General features: G+C 44.5%; 1 protein-coding gene across 1 annotated transcript in view; it reads right to left on the reverse strand.

The window, feature by feature from the left end:
* LOC128972644 (vascular endothelial growth factor receptor kdr-like) overlaps positions 1-18,042 on the reverse strand; it is a 149,848-nt gene that overhangs the window by 27,232 nt on the left and 104,574 nt on the right. Inside the window, exons 13-19 of the mRNA XM_054388721.1 lie at positions 11,948-12,241; positions 10,291-10,437; positions 8,179-8,304; positions 7,961-8,067; positions 7,253-7,388; positions 5,708-5,812; positions 3,230-3,346 (exon numbers count right to left, since the gene is read on the reverse strand). Of these exons, the coding sequence (XP_054244696.1) occupies positions 3,230-3,346; positions 5,708-5,812; positions 7,253-7,388; positions 7,961-8,067; positions 8,179-8,304; positions 10,291-10,437; positions 11,948-12,241 (1,032 nt within the window). The remainder of the gene's footprint in view (positions 1-3,229; positions 3,347-5,707; positions 5,813-7,252; positions 7,389-7,960; positions 8,068-8,178; positions 8,305-10,290; positions 10,438-11,947; positions 12,242-18,042) is intronic.

Raw genomic sequence — 18,042 nt, forward strand, 5'->3', positions numbered from 1 at the left:
ATCTCCATGGCTTTCAGACCCCTCCAGGAATGGGGACCCCACCATTGCCCTGGGCAGCCTGGGCCAGGTCTTGACAACCCTTTTGAGGAACAAATTTTTGATATGTCCAACCTAAACCTCCTCTGGCACAACTTGAGGCCATTTCCTCTTCTCCTGTCGCTTTTTTCTTGGGAGAAGAGACCAACACCCACCTTGTTCCAACCTCTTTTCAGGGAGTTGTAGAGAGCCAGAAGGTCTTCCCCTCAGCCTCCTTTTCTCCAAGCTGAACAACTCTAGGTCCCTCAACTGCTCTTTGGAAGTGGTGTGCTCTAGACCCTCCACCAGCTTTTGTTGCTCTTCTTTGGACCTGCTTGAGCACCTCAGTGTCCTTCTTGTAGTGAGTGGCCTAAAACTGACCCCAGTATTCATGATGACCTCACCAGTACCCAGTGCAGGGGCATACAGATCTCACCCAAAAGTTTCAGAAATGTGTAGTGGGAAGTTTTTGAGAGCCTGGGAAGTCCTGCCAATTTCTTTCTTTCTTATTTTTGTGCAAACTCCTCTAGAGTTCAGTGCAATTGCTGCTTTTATACAATTATGCATGTTTTAAAAATCTACTTGAAAATGCTTTTATGTTTCAGAGTGAGCTATTAGGGAAAAGCTACATCCTCTGCCTTTAGCATAATCATTGCTCTTTGTAACCATCATAATGGAAGAGAAGGTGAAATTGTGGGTCTAGAATGCATATAAACATGTATTAGCAATCTTAAGCTACCTGGCTTTCATGTCCAGAATTCTTTTTCTGCCTTGAAGCTCCATACTTCAGAATCAGGAGTCTGAACTTCAAAGGGAAATTGCTGAGAGCTGCCCTTGGCCATTTGGGAAGGAGGCAGCTCTGAAGAGCACTTCTACCTGTCACAGAAATGCACATACAGCCTTGGACTGCACTCTGCCTGCTTGGGCTGGTCTGACACATGCTGTATTAACTGGAAAGACTGAGAGCAGGGCTGTGAGGAGGAAAGCAGAAGGCTTTTGGAGGGAAGAGTGAATTTTTGAGATCCTGGTTGCTACTGTTTGGAAGCAGGTCACCACTTTAAAAGGAAGATGGGGAGTTTTAGCAGTAATAACCAGTGGATTGTGAAAATAACATAAGGGCAAGTGTCGAGGCCTGCACCTGGGGAGGAACAACCTCCTGCAACAGTACAGGATAAGGCTTGATCTGCTGGAAATCAGCTCCACAGAGAAGGACCTGGAGTGCTGGTGGACAACTAGTTCACCATGAGTCAGCAATGTGCTCTCACAGCCAAGAAGGCCAATGGTGTCCCGGGGTGCATGAAGAAGAGTGTGGCCAGCAGGTCAAGGGAGTTTCTTTTCCCCTTCTACTCTGCCTAAGTGAGGCCACACCTGGAATAGTGGGTCCAGTTCTGGGCTCACCAGTTCGAGAGAGACTGGGATCTACTGATGCCTATGAGGACTTGAAGGGCCAAATCAAAAGGCTGGAAACAGATTTTTGAGCAGGACCTGTTGTGGCAGGGCAAGGGATGATGGTATGAGCTAAAAAACAGGGATTTAGACTGGAGAGAAGGAAGAAATGTTTGACACTGACAGTGGTAAGACCTTGTCTCAGGTTGCCCAGAGGGGTGGAAGATGCCCCATCCCTGGAACCATTGTGGGTCAGGTTGGTTCTGGCTTTGAGAAATCTGTTGTGCTTTCAAATGTCCCTGCTGACTGTAGGGGCTTTGGACTAGATGACCTGTAAAAGTCCCTCCAAGCCCATATCATCCTATGACGCTATGAGAAGCAATCAGATCAGGATGGAGCAGGCTGGAGAACAGGAAACTGAGGGATTCCTGTGACAAAAAGTTCCTCAGAGGTTGGACAACCACAGTAATCAATCAGTTGCTGAGATGGGTTTTATTACACAACTACAACTCTGAGGCTGAATTAGCATTTTGGTTCAGAACCTTTGACCTCTTAGTAATGCCACCATGTTTTAGGCACCTGTTTGTATTAAACCACCTCATTAACCGGACAGGAGACTTGGTAGAATCCATAATGTTTCTTTCCTTCTCCTCATAGTCTCAAGCAAAGGCTGCTTGTCATGCATCTGAATCTGAAAACCTTCCAGCAAAAGCTGGCCATCCTCCCATATAAGCTTTTGGGGTCTGCAGTGCTACAACAGCTTCTGCAAGTTCCCTGCTCATGGCTCCCAGTTCACAGCAGTGTCTGTGCCTACTGGTTATCGACTGCTCCTCGAGGGACTGGGAGTCTCTTTCAGGAGGGCAGATTTCCTCCCTGGCATTGTATCCGATCTACCTCACTGGAGTTTTCCTTTTTCCCCCCATGACTGGAGAACTGCATGGTCCTTGGGAAGGTGATAGCTTTAGAGTCTCAGATGACAACAGATGTGTGCACCTCCCTCTGTCCTCTTCATTTATTTTGCTCTGGTTTTGTGGTTTTGTTTGGTTTTGTGGTTTTGTTTGGTTTTTTAAGTTGTCCTCAGCTCTCCTAAATCTATCATTTGGGCATTGTTTTGAAGGTTCATTGTGAGCAGCCAATAGGCATCTCTGAGAGTTGTTACCTTCAAGTTAAAGTCATAGATAAGGATGTTTTGTATGGAAGAATGGGAAGGGATGTTTTAGTGACCAAAGTCTAGGATTTATGGAGTCCTTTGTGCAAGCCTGCACATTGCAACAGATTCTTTGTATGATCTATAGCCAGTTGGGCCAGCTTAGCTCCTTGGAAATTCACGCTCTTGCTCTGTTCTGCTTTAGGCTGCTCAGGCTTCCTGTATACTACGAAAAATTGCCCTTGTTTGCCTGGTAAGGGTGAAGTGCCTGGGCAAGGAGGAGGCCTCAAGATGCTAAGTGCTCAGCCTGGTGCATCCTCCTGATAAGGCGGTGAAGAACCTTTGAAGTGATCAGTAGTGTCTATGTGGAAGACTTGGGCACCTAATTGCAGTTAAGGATTCTGCCTCCTTTCAGTCCAAGATCCCTTTGGAAAATGAGCTTACAAAAGATAGAGAAAGAGAAAATAGAGAAGTGACATCACTGACTGGGAGAAGACATTCAGAAACCATTGATGAGATGTGGCCATATTCTGCAGCAGCAGAAGTTCTCCTATGAGCAGAGAGGTAGAAATATTTGTGCTTGTGTTAACTGAATGTGCATGAGACTTGAACTCCACCACAGATTACATCCAAACACCAGAGAGCTCCTTCTTTGCTCCTTATTTACAGAGGACCTCTCACCTCCAGCTTTGGTGCAGGCTCCCAGCAGGTTAACTACATTCAGATGATGTCCTATGTGGATGAGGATCTTCAGTTCGGACATCAAAGCCTTGCATTCGTTAGTAGTTGCACATTCTGCTTAAGATAAACAGGAAAAAAAATCATCTTTACACAACAGGATATTTTTGACAGGACCCAGCAAGATCCTGTTTATACTTGGAAACAAAACCCACCCAGGTTACTTGCAGTATCTTTGCTTTTCAGACCCTTCAACAGATAATAATTCATCCGTTTCATTGTCTGTTGACCTTTATGAAGTGGGATAACACTTTATCTTTTGGGTGACTCTTCCTTTCTCTAGTATGTGTTATGGAGGGTTACTGTTCCATTGGAGAACCTTCCCCTCAAATCAGCCTTTGTAAGGACTGAATTTTACAAGCCTGGCAGAGGAGCAACCAACTGCGCCAACAACAGCAGACAGAAGAACATGTTCTTCCATCTCTGATGGTGATGTGCAGTCTAGGAGTTCTTCTTTACAATACCTCAGAATATATTTTTCCACAGTACTGAGCAACTCTCCACTCGAGGTGAAGGAGGAATCCAATACATCTATACATTGGGTCCCAAAATGTACTTGAGAATGCACAGCATTCCTAGGTCTCAGCCCTGTGAGATCTCTATTGACCCACAGAATACACACAGTGGAGCAGAGGGACGATAGTTATATGTGAACTACGAGCCTGACACTTGGTGAAGCACTTGCTTATGTTGTAGTTTCATTCAATTTTGCTGCCAAAGCTAGAGGAGGCACTCTCAGACCAGAACATTGCTCAGATGCCGGTTTGTATCCTCTGCCTTCCTCCAAAACTCTTATAATGCATTCCCACAAGAGCAGCTGCATTCTCTTTCCTCTGGATTTGCCTTTCCATAGTGTAGGATTGCAGTATGAAGAAACAGATTTTGGTGTGACAAATGTAACCTCTTCATCTGCTTATAGAACTCTCCATAAACAAATCTTTCACCAAATTGTGTCATACAGAAGGAGCTGTTCCCAGCCCAAGATTTCTCCTGTCGGCTGTGTTTGTAGGTGGGTGTGGAGATGGGGGTTTTGCTCCTGATTTACCCTGGCATGAGCTGGAACATGTCTGGCAAAATCTAAACAGACCATCCTCAGGAGTGTTTCAGATGGTCTTGCACATCAAGTTTTAGCCTTCAACCCAGAACTGATACCAGCCCACGTCATGGAAATGACAGATAATGCTACAATTACCAAAACGCAGACATCTCCAGAGCCGTTCTTGTTCTCCACCCCAAATAGGTTGACTCATGTTAGGGATTCTACTTTATTCAGGAAGATGACAAGCTATGGACATGGTAGTTGAGGAGGGACATGTCAGAGCAGGAGGCTGCTGACTCCACTGAGAGAGGAAGGTATAAAATGGTGGAGGAGCTATCGAGTATTTTGCTGAATATGTGCAGGCAGGGTAGAGTTGACATGAGGGTCATGTTGGGATGCACAGTGTGGAGGTGGATGAAAACCCAGAGCTATCAGGGGTGGTGAATTTTGGATGGAGAAGGAAATGTGTCTGGATCAGGGCCTTCTAGGACACTTTGTGGATCTGGAGATGAGCATGGAACAGAAGAAAGAACAGCAGAAGAGAAGATGATCTGAAGATCTACTGACTAATGCAGAGAAAGGAGACCAGATTTTGAGGATGTCTAAAGAGGTGATGAAATGATATTGGTGAAATTTCAGAGAAATGGGAAGTAGCAGAACATCAGGAGAGGCAGCCAGCCATGGGAGCCAAATATTGTGACAGAAGGTCTTGAATCATGGCATTGTAAGGGTTAATAGTGTCATGCAGGACTGATGCAGAGCAGTGTGGGTTATGAAAAACCATCCAGTGAGTACCTCTAACAAAAATCTAAGGTTTAAAACCTCCAGCCCAAGTAGTCAACGTCCTGGCTGGTGTGTTTATTTATAAACTGTATGCAGAAGCTTTGTATTTCAATACAGTGCGAAAGGAGAGGCTCCAAGTTCCCCCCTTTCCTGCCACCAAATGGGAAAAGTTTTCCTCAATTTCAATAATTGCAAGCAAGTTGTCTCTAATTCACTCCCTTGGCATTGCTTGATTTTTTTCAACCCCTTGAACTGTTCTACATCTGGAAGGGCTGCGATTGAAGGCTCAGATCCAATTTCAGCCTATCTAATGTAATTACATTCTGTAATCTGTTTCCCTCCTAACCCCATGGACCTGGAAGCTGCTGTTTCCCTCTTCTAGGAATACCAGACTTAATCAGCAGCACAGCATGGAGCCCGCTTGTCATTTCCTACCCGTTAACCATCCAGTGCATAATGACTAATTGCTCCCATATGACACACCCACTCCCTTCCCAACACAATGAACTTGGGACTGGTTTGGGAGCTGAGAACTGGAAACCTCATTGACCACAGGTTCCCTGAGGAGTCTGGGGAGAATCTCAGAGGGATGTATGTACCTTTAAGCATTTTTACGGCAACTGTTTTGCAGGTTGAAGATTTATCAATGCCAAAAGCAGACGCCTCCACCACCTTCCCAAAAGCACCATGACCCAGTGTTTTACCTAGAGAAGCAAGAGTCAAGAATGAGCCAAAGGGGACTTATGACAGTCTGCATCGGATAAGAGGGAGACATGCACTCTCAGCTCTGCAAGACATACAAGACTCTGGTACCCAGGCACGATGTAGACCGAGAGTCAAGAGCATCCTGTATCACATATGTGCAGCCTATGGATGTAAAGGGTCAGATTTATATCCATAGGACTTCATGCAATACAGTGTGTGACAGAACAGAGGGGAGTAACTATGTCTGCATTCAGATGAAAGCAAGGCTGAATACATCTGCAAGGCTTAAAGGTAAAAAGTATTCCATACAGTTGTCCTGCAGCCCAGGCAATTTGGAGTTTAGGTTAAAGAATTGTCGAACCTTGATCTCACATGAATCATGGTCATGGAGATAACTCCCTCAAGCACTCAGGTGGCAGAACCCATTAACTCTATAGTTATTGACATTTATTTGACATAAAAGCTATACTAAATGGAATTTGGGATCATAATCCATCTTTATTTTCCCTTTCCTTTGAATTTTCATGCCTCTGTTTCCTAGTGTGCTTTGAGGGCTCTGACCCACAATGCAGCAGAGTAGACTGACCATCATGGTCTGCCTTTTTGGTTCTGCTGCTGTGACTTGATGTCCTGCCATCATGTCATTTTTGGTTCTTTTTTTCTGCTTCCTCCTCCTCCATGTTTTCCAGCTAAAGCACTGAGAGCACACAGTACAGATCTATTTCCTGCACACAGATGTTACTGTGTTCCTCTGCAAACATAATTTGCTTTGTATATTGTCTTGCTCCATCATCTGGTGAGCTGATCTGTTGAGTCAAGTTTGGTTCATTTTTTCATGATAGCTCTTTACACCTCAATGCCAAGTTCAAGTGATTGATAAGGGATTGATGAATTGATAGATTTCTTCAAAATAAATTCACTGAAATGCTGTCACCTTTCAGATTGACTTCTCTTTCCCTTTTCCTTTATTGATGTGAAACCATCCTTTTGGCAGGGACAGTACCTGGAGGTACCTTTCTTCCCTGACAAGAGCTTGGCTTCACTTCTCTAAGAAAGATAAAGAGGAGGTAGCTATTTTGAGCAAGACAGCGTAGAATCATAAAATGCACTGTGTTGGAAAAGACTTTTAGAGGTCATCTAGTCGAACCCTGCTGCAGTAAGCAAGGACATCCCCAACTAGAGGAAGTTGCTCAGAGACCCACCAAGCCTGACCTCAAATGTCTCTGGGGATGGGGGCTCCATCTTTGCTTTTCTTCCCTTATTTCACTTCCTATTAGAGGGATATATCATCCTATTAGAGATGATCCTGATTTCTGGGACTCACTGCCCATTCTCCCGTAGGACAGGGACTAAATGATAGGCTGCCTTTTGGGTTGCACTGAAGTTGAGGAGAGTTAGAAATTATCACTCCTTACAGCAAGAATACCCAAACCACTCACCCAGCCGCAGCCTGTCTCTTGGGAATTCCCATTTGCTGCTGTCGTAAGGAAGTCGGTCGCACTGCTCATCAAGAGGCATCTCCTCTGGATCCATGATAATTGACAGGTATCCTGTTTTAATGTCTGTGGCATCAGGCTAAAAACAGGGTGCGGAGAAATGTGATGGTTTGAAACTGTCTCTTTAATTTTTCTTCTGCATGGTGGGGGTTGCCCACGATCAGAATGTCCAAGTAAGTTTGGAATCTCTCCATGGAAGGAGGCTCCACAACCTCTCTGGACAGCTTGCTTCAGGGTTCCAGCACCCTCACAGCAAAGAAATTTCTCCTTAAGTTAAAAGGAAATGTTCTGAGCTCTAGTTTGTATCCCTTGCCCCTTGTCCTGTCACTGGGCACCACTGAAAAGGATGGGATCAGACTCTCTTGCCCCCCACCCTTTACCTCTTGTTGAGCATTGAGAAGATCGCTTCTCAAGCTGCTCTTCTCCAGTCTAAACAGCCCCAGGTGTCTTAGCCCTTCCTCCTCATAGAGATGCTCCAGTCCAGTCAGCATCTTTGTAGCCTCCACGGGACCCTCTCCAGTTGTTTCCTGTCTCTATCGGTCTGGGGAGCTCAGAACTACCCACTGTCCTAAACATTCAGCCCTGAACTCTGATACCACCATAAACTGGATCCAATCCCAGACCCTTTGTGCAATGTGGAAGCTCTCTTACTTTTCTCAGTTTCCGAATGAAGAGGGTCAGAAGAAGCCAGAAGAGGGTAGCAGCTAGACCAGTGCAGACCAGAATGATAACTTCAATGTTGGATTTCTCCTCAGAACCTGTAGGTTAAATACACAATGATATTTTAAACGCAGCCAAAGTCCATGACTGAACAATAGTTCTCCTCAGTCCAACACAATACATGGATTTTGCCTTAGCTTGGATCTCACCTTGGATTTTGATGAAGGCTGACGTGCTGTCTTGGCCCATGTCATTGGATGCCTTGCATTCATAGAGCCCTTCATCATCCTTTTTCACTCGCTCGATGACCAGGGTGTTGTTTTCCATGGAAATTCCTGTTGTAAGAGATTTTGGTTAATATTATCACAGTAACCTACCTGCTTACAAATGCTGTTTGGAGACATGGAACTCAGAGTCAGCTCCCTCAGACCTGGTCTGCATTGTTGGTAGCAGGTATTTTAATACCATGCTCCTCACTGTGGTCTGGCAATAACCTTTCTTTGATCTTGCTTTTCTCCTCAATACCTGTGTAAATTATTTGGAAATCATTTAGCCAACAGCAAATGTGGCTTTTAATTTATTATGAGCAGACAGAGCCTGAGAAGTTAGTGAAGTTTTCTGATAGTTTATCTGCCCTGTAAAACAGGGAATTCAACGAAATTACTGGAGAAAGTGATGTTTTGGAGGCCAGGGGTATCAATGGAAGTTCTACATGTGAAACATGGAGATCAGGTTACGCACATCCCTGGAAAAATCTTTTCATGAAGCAACCAGGCAGCTAGGGGCTAGAGGTGGAGTGGAAAGAGGAAATTGGCCAAGATATGATCTGTGAGAGCTTTTCTACACTTTCTACATTTAATTTTCCTGATTAATTTTCCACATTTATTTTTTCCTGATCTGTGGCACAAAACTGAAAATTCATCTATAAAACTAAGGACGTATTTGGGACAAAAATAGGGAAAGGGGTCAGGCTTTGAATCTGAAAGGGACAGACTTTTTGAGTTTCTGGGTGTTTTGCTGATTAATCCTGTTGTTGTTAACAGGAGTACAGCACGTAACTTGCCATGCACCATGCTGAAATATTTACCCTGAGGTGTCTTTTCCCAATATTTTATTTATATTTCCAGGGCTTGGATGAGTTACATGCTTGTCCCTCTAGAATTATTTATAAAATTTCAGTAGCTATAAAGAGTTTCTCTCAAAACAGTCTGATCTGAATTATGGATGATCCTACATTTCCTACCTAGTCCAAGATGCAAAATTAAAGTCACAGGGCCAGCTACTGCCTTGGGATTCTCCATGATTTATAGGAGATGTCAGGACAGAATGCTGAGAAGAAACTCCAGGCTCAGGTAAAGTAGCCCATGCTCCTTACCTGTGCTAGCACTGTACCACAGAATCCCAGTGTGGTGGGGTTGGAAGGGACCCCTGGGGAACATCCAGTCCAATCTCCCTGCTAAAGCAGGATCACCCACAGCAGCTTGCCCAGGATCACGATGTCCAGGCGGGTTTGGAATCTCTCAAGAGAAGAAGATTCCAGAACTTCTCTGGGCAGCCTGCTCCAGGGCTCCAGCACCCTCACATCAAGGAAATTTCTCCTCATGTTAATGTTCTTTGTCTCTCTCTTGAACTGGGGAGCCCAGAATTAGACCCAATACTCACTAGGGCTGAGGAGGAGGAGAATTTTCTTCAACCTGTTGGTCACAGTCGTCTTATAGCACCCCAGGAGACTTTTGACCTTACCAGTTGAGCTGTGAGCATGCTCTCATCACTATGTTGCAGAGGATAGAGGATGCACAGTGTACCATGGTATGCCCCGGACCCTGCTGTCAGGTGACAGCCCACAGTGTGCTGCAGTAGGTTCTGCTCAGACCCCAAGGGTATGCAATGGTTCAGGCTGGTGTTTCCAGCCAAGCAGGTACACTCTGTCTCACTGGTACATGAGCTGTTGTCTCTCACACGCAGGCTGAGCAGCAGCAAGCTGTGCTCCTCAGTGTCCTAATGCTATGCTAATTTATGCAGATTATCTGCCTGCCTGCAGACACCAACACTGCCACCAGCTCAAAGCAAGCTGCATAAGCAGGTGTTGGGTTGCAACCGGTTGGCAGCTTTAACCTCAAGATTCCAAGCTGGAGACTACTGTGGTGGTCTGATATAATTGGCTTTGTGTGTGTGCTCCTGAGGCTGTGTGTTCCGTCCTGACTCAGTCATGCTCATGGTAGCCATGGAGTTGGAGGTCCTATGCTGGTGGGGAACCTGAAAGCCCATTATGCTTTGTTAGGTACAGTATCACAGCATGCTGGGGAGGCAGCCACGCTCACCTGATGCTGCTGAAATGGGGTAGCCGTTCTTCTTCCACGTGATCTGAGGGTCTGGGGTTCCATTGACTTTGCACTCCAGCACGATCTTGCCACTGATGTTAACCTCCAGATCCGTGAGGTTTTGTATCACATATGGTGCTGCCTTTGCTGCAGGCACAAAGAAAACCAGCACACAATGGGGTTTCAGAAAGTACTTTCTGCCCTCTTCTCTCCTATGGCCTCCTGCATGGCCCTGACCTTCTGTTTGGCCTTTCTGGGCTGGAACTGGCAAAGATTAGGATGATGAGTGGTAGCAAAAATCCCTCAAAAGGTTATGGGAAGTGGGTGAGGTCATTTGGCTTATTTTCAAAGTGGCTAAGCTTTGAGCCCTCAGCTCAAACCTCCTTGAGTTTCTCATCCTCTGAAGAAAACAGAGGACTGTGAGTGGGCAGAGCAAATGCAGAGTGAATGCAAAAAAAAGAAAAAAAAACAGGAGGACGCAAAGAGGAAAGAGATCTAAGGATTTCGTGTCCTCCATCATGAGTGCAGTTATCTACTTACTACAAAGCAAGTTAACCTCCTCTTTATCTTCATTTATAAAAGGTACAGGGAAGCACTGAATAAAATCCCAAGCACAGCATTAAAAATACATCAAGCCTGCTTTAGGATGGTAGCTGGAGGGTGTCAGTACATTTAAAAGACCTTCTTTGTGCAGAAGGGGAGCTGGTTTGGAGGGATGTTTCCAAGCATGTTCTCTAGCAGAATTGCCTCTTTGACATGTGCAGGACAAACAACAGACACCAGTTCTCCCATGCACCTATTCCCAGTTTAGCTGTGTTTTTACCATAGCCATCATGTGTAGGTGGAAATTTGACTAAATGAATAAAAATATCTGCCAGGGGAGAGGAAAGCTCATTGCAGAGGAAGCCCAGTGCCTCCACGGCAGATGATGCTGACAGGTGGCTCTGGTACAGGCTGTGAGGACAAGCCAAACCACCAGCACTCCTTAATGCCAGGGTGAGATTCTTTCCCTTCCTCCACACTCCAGAAGAGACAGGTGCTCATACTATTTCCTGAAATAAATCCCCTCCCACTCAAGTGGGAGCTATGTGAGCCACAGCTGTGGTGAGAGCATCTTTTCCTCATGCATGTGCCTGTAGTGAGCAGGAATCATAGAATGGTTTGGGTTGGAAGGGACCTTAAAGACCATCTAGTTCCAACCCTCTGCAATGGACAGGGATGCCTACTAGACCAGGTTGCTCAAAGCTCCATTCAGCCTGGCTTTGAACACTTCCATATGCATGGCTGAGTGTCATCCACTTACAGCAAGGTGACAAAAGCCCCAAATTAGAGCTCAAGGACTGTATTAGGATAGTCCCTAACAAATTGGAAAGAAAGAATTTCAGGCATTGGAATATGTTTTCCAGGCAGGTGGTAGAGTCACCATCCCTGGAGGTGTTCAAGAATTGTGTGGACATGGCTCTTTAGGACATGGTTTAATGCTCATGGTGGTCTTAGATTGATGGTTGGACTCAATGATCTTAGAGATCTTTTCCAAGTGAAACAATTCTATGATTCTAAATGCTGGGCACCTGCTTTGAGAGAATTCCAAGGCAGCAGCAGATGTTCAGCATTTCTGTTCCAGTATTGCCTCCTTTTTCCTTTTGGCAGTACCTACCTCTGACATGGAGCTGGGTGGTCTGCTCGAGTGTGTCGGTGCTGTTGTGCTGGTTCTGAGCTCTGCACTTGTAGAGGCCGCTCTGTTCCTTGGTGACATTAGTCATGACCAGTGTCAAAGAAATGGAATAGTTGTCAGTTTTCTTGATCACTGAATCACTGAGGGCCATCTCTGAGGAGGGGTAGTACCAGGCCAGGTGGCTGTAGATGTACTTGGAGGCCCTGCAGATCAGCTGAACATCATTCCCCACGATGGTTGTGACTCGTGGGTCTGTTTGCAACCCAAACGGCACATCTAGGAGAAAGGGAAAACATGTTTGCAATTAAGTCATAACTGAGAAGATTTTTGCCTGCCTGTTTGGATCTTGATGGTCAAATTTCAAAGCCCAGCCAATTTTAATGAGACCCACGTTTGCATGTTCAACCAGACACCAGTGCTTGCAAATGAAGGAAGTGAATATGCCTCTTGTGTCCCCTTGCAGATCTGTGATCATTTGGCCCTCAGCATTCTAATCGTTATAGTCTCAAGTAATTAAAGTTTATATGTAGATGTAGTTAATAGACTAAGAGAGTTTAATCAAGAGAGACTGCTATCCAGGTAGGCAAATGTGTTGGGGAGTCTTCCCATTTCAATCAGTGCCTGGAAGCCTAATTGCATAATAAAGAAAACTCTTTCCATTTCTTAATTTAGAAAATTTATATTAGGAAAAAAATCTTTACTGCAAGAGTGGTCAGGCATTGGAACAGGCTGCCCAGGGAGGTGGTGGAGTCACCATCCCTGGGGGTGCTCAAGAAACGTGTGGACATGGCACTTTGGCACATGGTTTAATGGCTATGGCAGCCTTAGGTTGAAGGTTGGACTCAGTGACCTTAGAGGACTCTTCCAACCAAAACAATCCTATGATTTATGAGTAACACTGTCCTTCTTCCCCACTGAACAGCCTTCCTAGTTTTCTCTTCTTTCAGCTATGCCAATATTTATTTTCATCACATAGTGGATGTTTACTGATCACTGAACAGATTAACTGATGTAATGATGGATGTGTCCTGAGGCCTTTACGTTGAGCAGAGAAATACTTAGAGACTTGAGTCCAATCTATCCACGAAAGAGTAAGCTGTTTTGTGCTGTATTTTTAGTAACTTTTCACTCCAGGAAAAAAAAAAAGAAAAAAAAAAGAAAAATCAATTTCCCTGTAGTGGCAAACTGAATCAATTTGAAAACAAGAAAAAAATGTTTCTGACTGGAACACCAGAGCATGGCCTGCAGACACATTCCTACACTTGCATTAGCCACCAGAGACCTCCAATTAAATTGTGTCTGAAAGATTTTCTTTCCCCTTTTTATTCTATTATTTTCAGTGACCTATCCACCCAGCAGACTTGAATGAAAGTTGCATGGATGACCTGGGATTATTCTCCTGTCTGCTAGGTCAGGGCTTGCAAGTGGATGAGGATTATGAGGAATTCTTGATAAATTTTGCTAGGTATACGTAGTAAAAGGATGGGACACTTTTGGAGGACTTGCTCTGGATTATTCTTTGGACATCAATACTACATGCAGTATATCTGACAGATTGTTGCTTCAGTACCAAGCTGCTTTCTCAAAGCAGTAATCACAGAATCATAGAATAATAGAATCATAGAATCACAGCATGGTTTAGGTTGGAACGAATCTTAAAGCTCATCTAGTTCCAATCCCAATGCCATGGGCAGGGACGTTTTACACTAGACCAGGCTGCTCAAGGCTTCATCCAACCTGTTCTTTAACACCTCCAGGGAAGGGGCATCCACAACGTCCTTGGGCAACGTGTTCCAGTGTCTTACCACCCTCACTGTAAAGTGAAGTTCTCCTCTTCCAGCTCAAAGCTATCCTCCCTTGTCCTATCACTACAAGATGCTTCCTTCATGGGTAAGCTGTTTTCTCAATAAGAATCTTTCTCAGGCTTATATGAAATGGATGGTACCTTGAGAAGGACAAAAGTTAGAAGAGCAAGTTTGCATTGCACTTGGCATCTGACAAATTCCACGTGGAAGCTGGAATTTGGCCATGGGCTCACACTGCCAACTCTTGAAAAGGCTCTCCTGAAGCTCTAGTTGAACATAACTAGTGAGGCTGTTGAAATAACCAATCTGCCTTATAATAAACCATATATTATATAAAATAGAGAGCCCTGAAGGAGCTTTCAGATATGATTAAAAGCCTCTCTTCTTCACTAGTCATCTGGAATAGAACCAATAAGCTTTGCTTCACGGTTTTTAAAGACCAGCACCAGAATCTCTCCAAAAGGGAGGAGACCCCTCAGGCCACAGCTGGGAAAATTGTTATTTTTCTTCCCTTTTCATGAAATTTCTGTTTATGCAGTGTTTTGCTAGGCTCATTTGCTCCCTTTCTTGCTTGGTGCCATCTGTATGGCTCAAACTGACTTGTGTAATACATCCATTCTTCACATCTCATGTCCTGTGGTTCCAACATGTCAAGATGATGCTTATCAAAGACAGGGAAAAGTCTGAGGCCAGCAGAACTCTCTAAATAGGATCAATTAAGGTCCAGTGAAAACACTGGGATGTGGCATAAGCAGCATCTCAGCATCTCCCCTGAATCTGGCAAACTGACTTTTTACGAGGGCTGGTAGTGAAAAGATGAGGGGGAATGACTTTAGGCTGGGAGAGAGAAGATTTAAACTGGATATTAGAAAGAAATTTTTCCAGTGAGGGTGGTGAGACACTGGAACAGTTGCCCAGGGAGGTTGTCGGTGTCCCCTTGTTGGAAGTGCTCAAGGCCAGGTTGGCTGAGGCCTTGAGCAATCTGGTCTAGTGGAAGGGGGATTTGAACTAGATGATATTTAGGGTCCCTCCCAAAACAAACAATTTATTCTATGAAATCAAAAATAGGACAAAAATATCCTTTTTCATAGTTTCTTCTCAAAGCATTTGCTGTTTGCTCCAGCAAGAGTTATACTCCTAAGGGAGCTGGGACTTTGGTTAGGCACAGTTCTTTACTAAGCTCGGTGATCTGGGAGACCTGAGATCTTCTCCAGCCTCAATTATCCTAAGACTCAGTGAAAGTATAAGGGCTTCCAGGTGAGCAAGGAGGTGGAATTTAGTCACATTACCTGGAATAAAACAGAGTGAATCCCAGCAGATTCAGAGGGCAAGCTAAATCTTGGCTTGAGGCAGTTAGCCATTTGCCCTTTTGCCTCTCAGGAAGCCTTTTCTTCAGGAGAATGTTCCTCTTACAACTTTTGTTGTTTCTTTTGCAGGATGAGTTTCTTGGAATGTTTATAGGGGAAAGCCCACCCCAGGAGAATACAAAGGCTCTTGGGATGAGGCACTTTTGACAGTGACAACATGGGCTGGAGTGCCTGGAGATACATAGCCCTCAGTGGTACCAAGGGGCAAACAGGCACACATTGGAACCCAGGAAGTTCCACCTGAACAGGAGAAAATCCTTTGCTGTGAGGATGCTGGGGCCCTGGAGAAGGCTGCCCAGAGAGGCTGTGGAGTCTCCTTCTCTGATGAGGTTCTAACCATGTGTGGCCATTGTGATCCTGTGCAACCTGCTGTGGATGCCCTGCTTTAGCAGGGGGGTTAGACCCCCAGAGCTTCCTTCCAACCATCACCATTCTGAGATTCTGTGATCAAGGTGTGGGTCAGTCTCTTCTCCCTAATACCAGGTGTTAGAAGGAGAAGAAATGGACTGAAATTGTGCCAAGGCAGGTGTAGGTTGGATATTAGGTAAAATTGCTTTCCTGAAAGGATTGCAATAGGCTGCCCAGGGAGGTGGTAGAGTTGCTGTCCCTGAAGATCTTCAAGAAATGTGTGGACATGTCACTCTGGGACATGTTTTAATGGTCATGGTGATCTTAGATTGATTGTTGGACTTGAAGCAAACCAATTCTATGATTCAGTGAAATTCCAAATGAATTTGATGTACTGATTTCCAAGCCCTAAATTGTGAAGGATGCTGGGTAATATTGTCTTACTGCTGGACCTGATCAGTGCAGTTGTTTTTTTTTTTTTTTTTTTTCTACCAACTTAACATTCTGGGAGCATGGCTGGCTTGTTTTTCTTATCATTTCTCCTACTAGCATTTTTTACTTAACATTTTGAATATTTTTAGCTGGGACCTGTGCTGTTCTCTTCCATCTTGTTATCCTTTCACAGAACTCCTTCAGCTCTAATAGAATATTCATTGATTTACATTACAGAGAAAGAAAAGAGAGGAGAGGTAAATGCTCTCATCTTTCTTTTCTCCTCCTACCTGGATTATCTGGGGAGTAACTGCAGCTTTGAGAGCACATTATAAGTCAGTTCATCTCTTAGACTACTTTGCTTACACAATCTTGAACCTGAGCAGTCATTAACTTCCCCTCTCTGAACAGATACAGTGTCTTACAAGACTCCTAATAAGTTGCCTAAAAGAATGCACCACGGGGCCTTTTCTCTTTTATCAGCAGTCACCAAACATTTGTCTTTCCTATTGGATTACAGTGTGGTAGCTGCAAATTTCTCTCTGGACTGTGGGGGATTCCATGGCAAAATAGGGAAAGGAGCCATTGGGGGAGGGTAAAAAGTCAGCATAAATCAAAAGCAAGTCTGGCTCCATTTGTATTTACAAGGAATTAATTGGTTTTAATTTCCTGTGCTTTGCACTATAATGTGTGTAATTCAAAACTCCTGCTCCTTTGCAAACTCCATCCCTGTGCCTGCCAGGATTTGGGAGGGTGTTGCCATCAAGCATAGGCATGTAGAGAGAGTGAGAAAAAGAAAGACTGAGCCCTGCCAGCTGAAACAGCACTGAGCTTCTCATAAATCCTGTGAACACATCGAGAATAAGCAAATGGAGATGGCAGCAGTTGTAGAACAGCCCAGTTCATACTCTGTTCTAGTCTCTGATAGCAGATTTTTATCTCCTGTATGAAATACAATATTTTCTTTCTGGTAGAAATCTTTAACTCTGTTTTTCTGTGCCTTTTTTTTTTTTTTTTGCAAGCAGATAAGCCCTTAAAAAGGAGGTTTTGTTATTATTTGTTATTCTCATTGTAATTCATTTATATTCAAGGAACATTCAGAGGTTTCCTAGGGGTGGGAACTCAGTTTGCTGTATGTACTGCAATCACACAAAGGCTAGAATTTGATTTACTGTGCACCTACAGTAATATACAGTTGCCCTTTCCAAGGTGCAGAGCAGAGATTAGAAGGTAAATAATGCTTGTTCACGGCAGAGAACACCTCCAGGAGACATCAGGTCAGCTTTTCACTGCACTAAAGAAGGTTGCAATCTGCCTTAAGTGTCCTTTGGTAGTGAGCAATGACATGGGGCAGCCCTGAGCATCTGATGGCTCACCTACATTGCCACTTCCCAAGACAAAATAGTCTTCTGACTCAAATGAAAACACTGGTGTCAAAACTGGGGTAGGCAAGATGAGCAGGAGACAGGCTTTTGTTTCTGCAGGGAACAGTAAAAAGGATTTACACAAAACAGCAATAGTGGAAGAAGAGTTAGGCCAGGGCGTGTTGGGCAACACCGCTACTGCATGGCTGTGGGAGCTTCTGCTGTCATGAACAGCTTTGGGAGAGCTTCACTGTGACACTGACAGTCAGGACATCTCCTGAAAATGCTCAAAGAGGCTTCAGGGCTGTCACTGAATTACAATTTCCCACCACGTTGAATCCCTTATATGGTTTGGTTTCAGTGTGACCTCCAAGCCCTGTTGACCCTTCACTGAAATGAGTTCTGCTGGCAACGAAATGATTTAAAAATAGACACCAGTGCTATTTCTAGTGTCTGTGGGAGTTTTTGTGGGGGCTCTGCAGTGGAAGAACAAAATGGCTGTTGACATTATTCCATTGGGATAAATACCTTTTTTCCTGAAATGCCTGTGGTGGTGATGAAAACCCTAGCCTGAAGAAAGGCATGTGCCCTGAAAGCAGTTGCAGACAGGGCAACACCTGAGGAAGCTTCCCTGTAACCCTGTGTCCTGACAAAATAGTTCAGCCCTGACCTGGTGAAATAGGTTTTTGTGGGAAGAAGAGAGTTGAGCCTCTCTAGCATCTACATGTTTCTTACCAGTGAAAAGTTAATTGAGCTCAATT

The sequence above is a fragment of the Indicator indicator genome, chromosome 17, assembly GCF_027791375.1.
Source record: "Indicator indicator isolate 239-I01 chromosome 17, UM_Iind_1.1, whole genome shotgun sequence".
NCBI lineage: Eukaryota > Metazoa > Chordata > Aves > Piciformes > Indicatoridae > Indicator > Indicator indicator.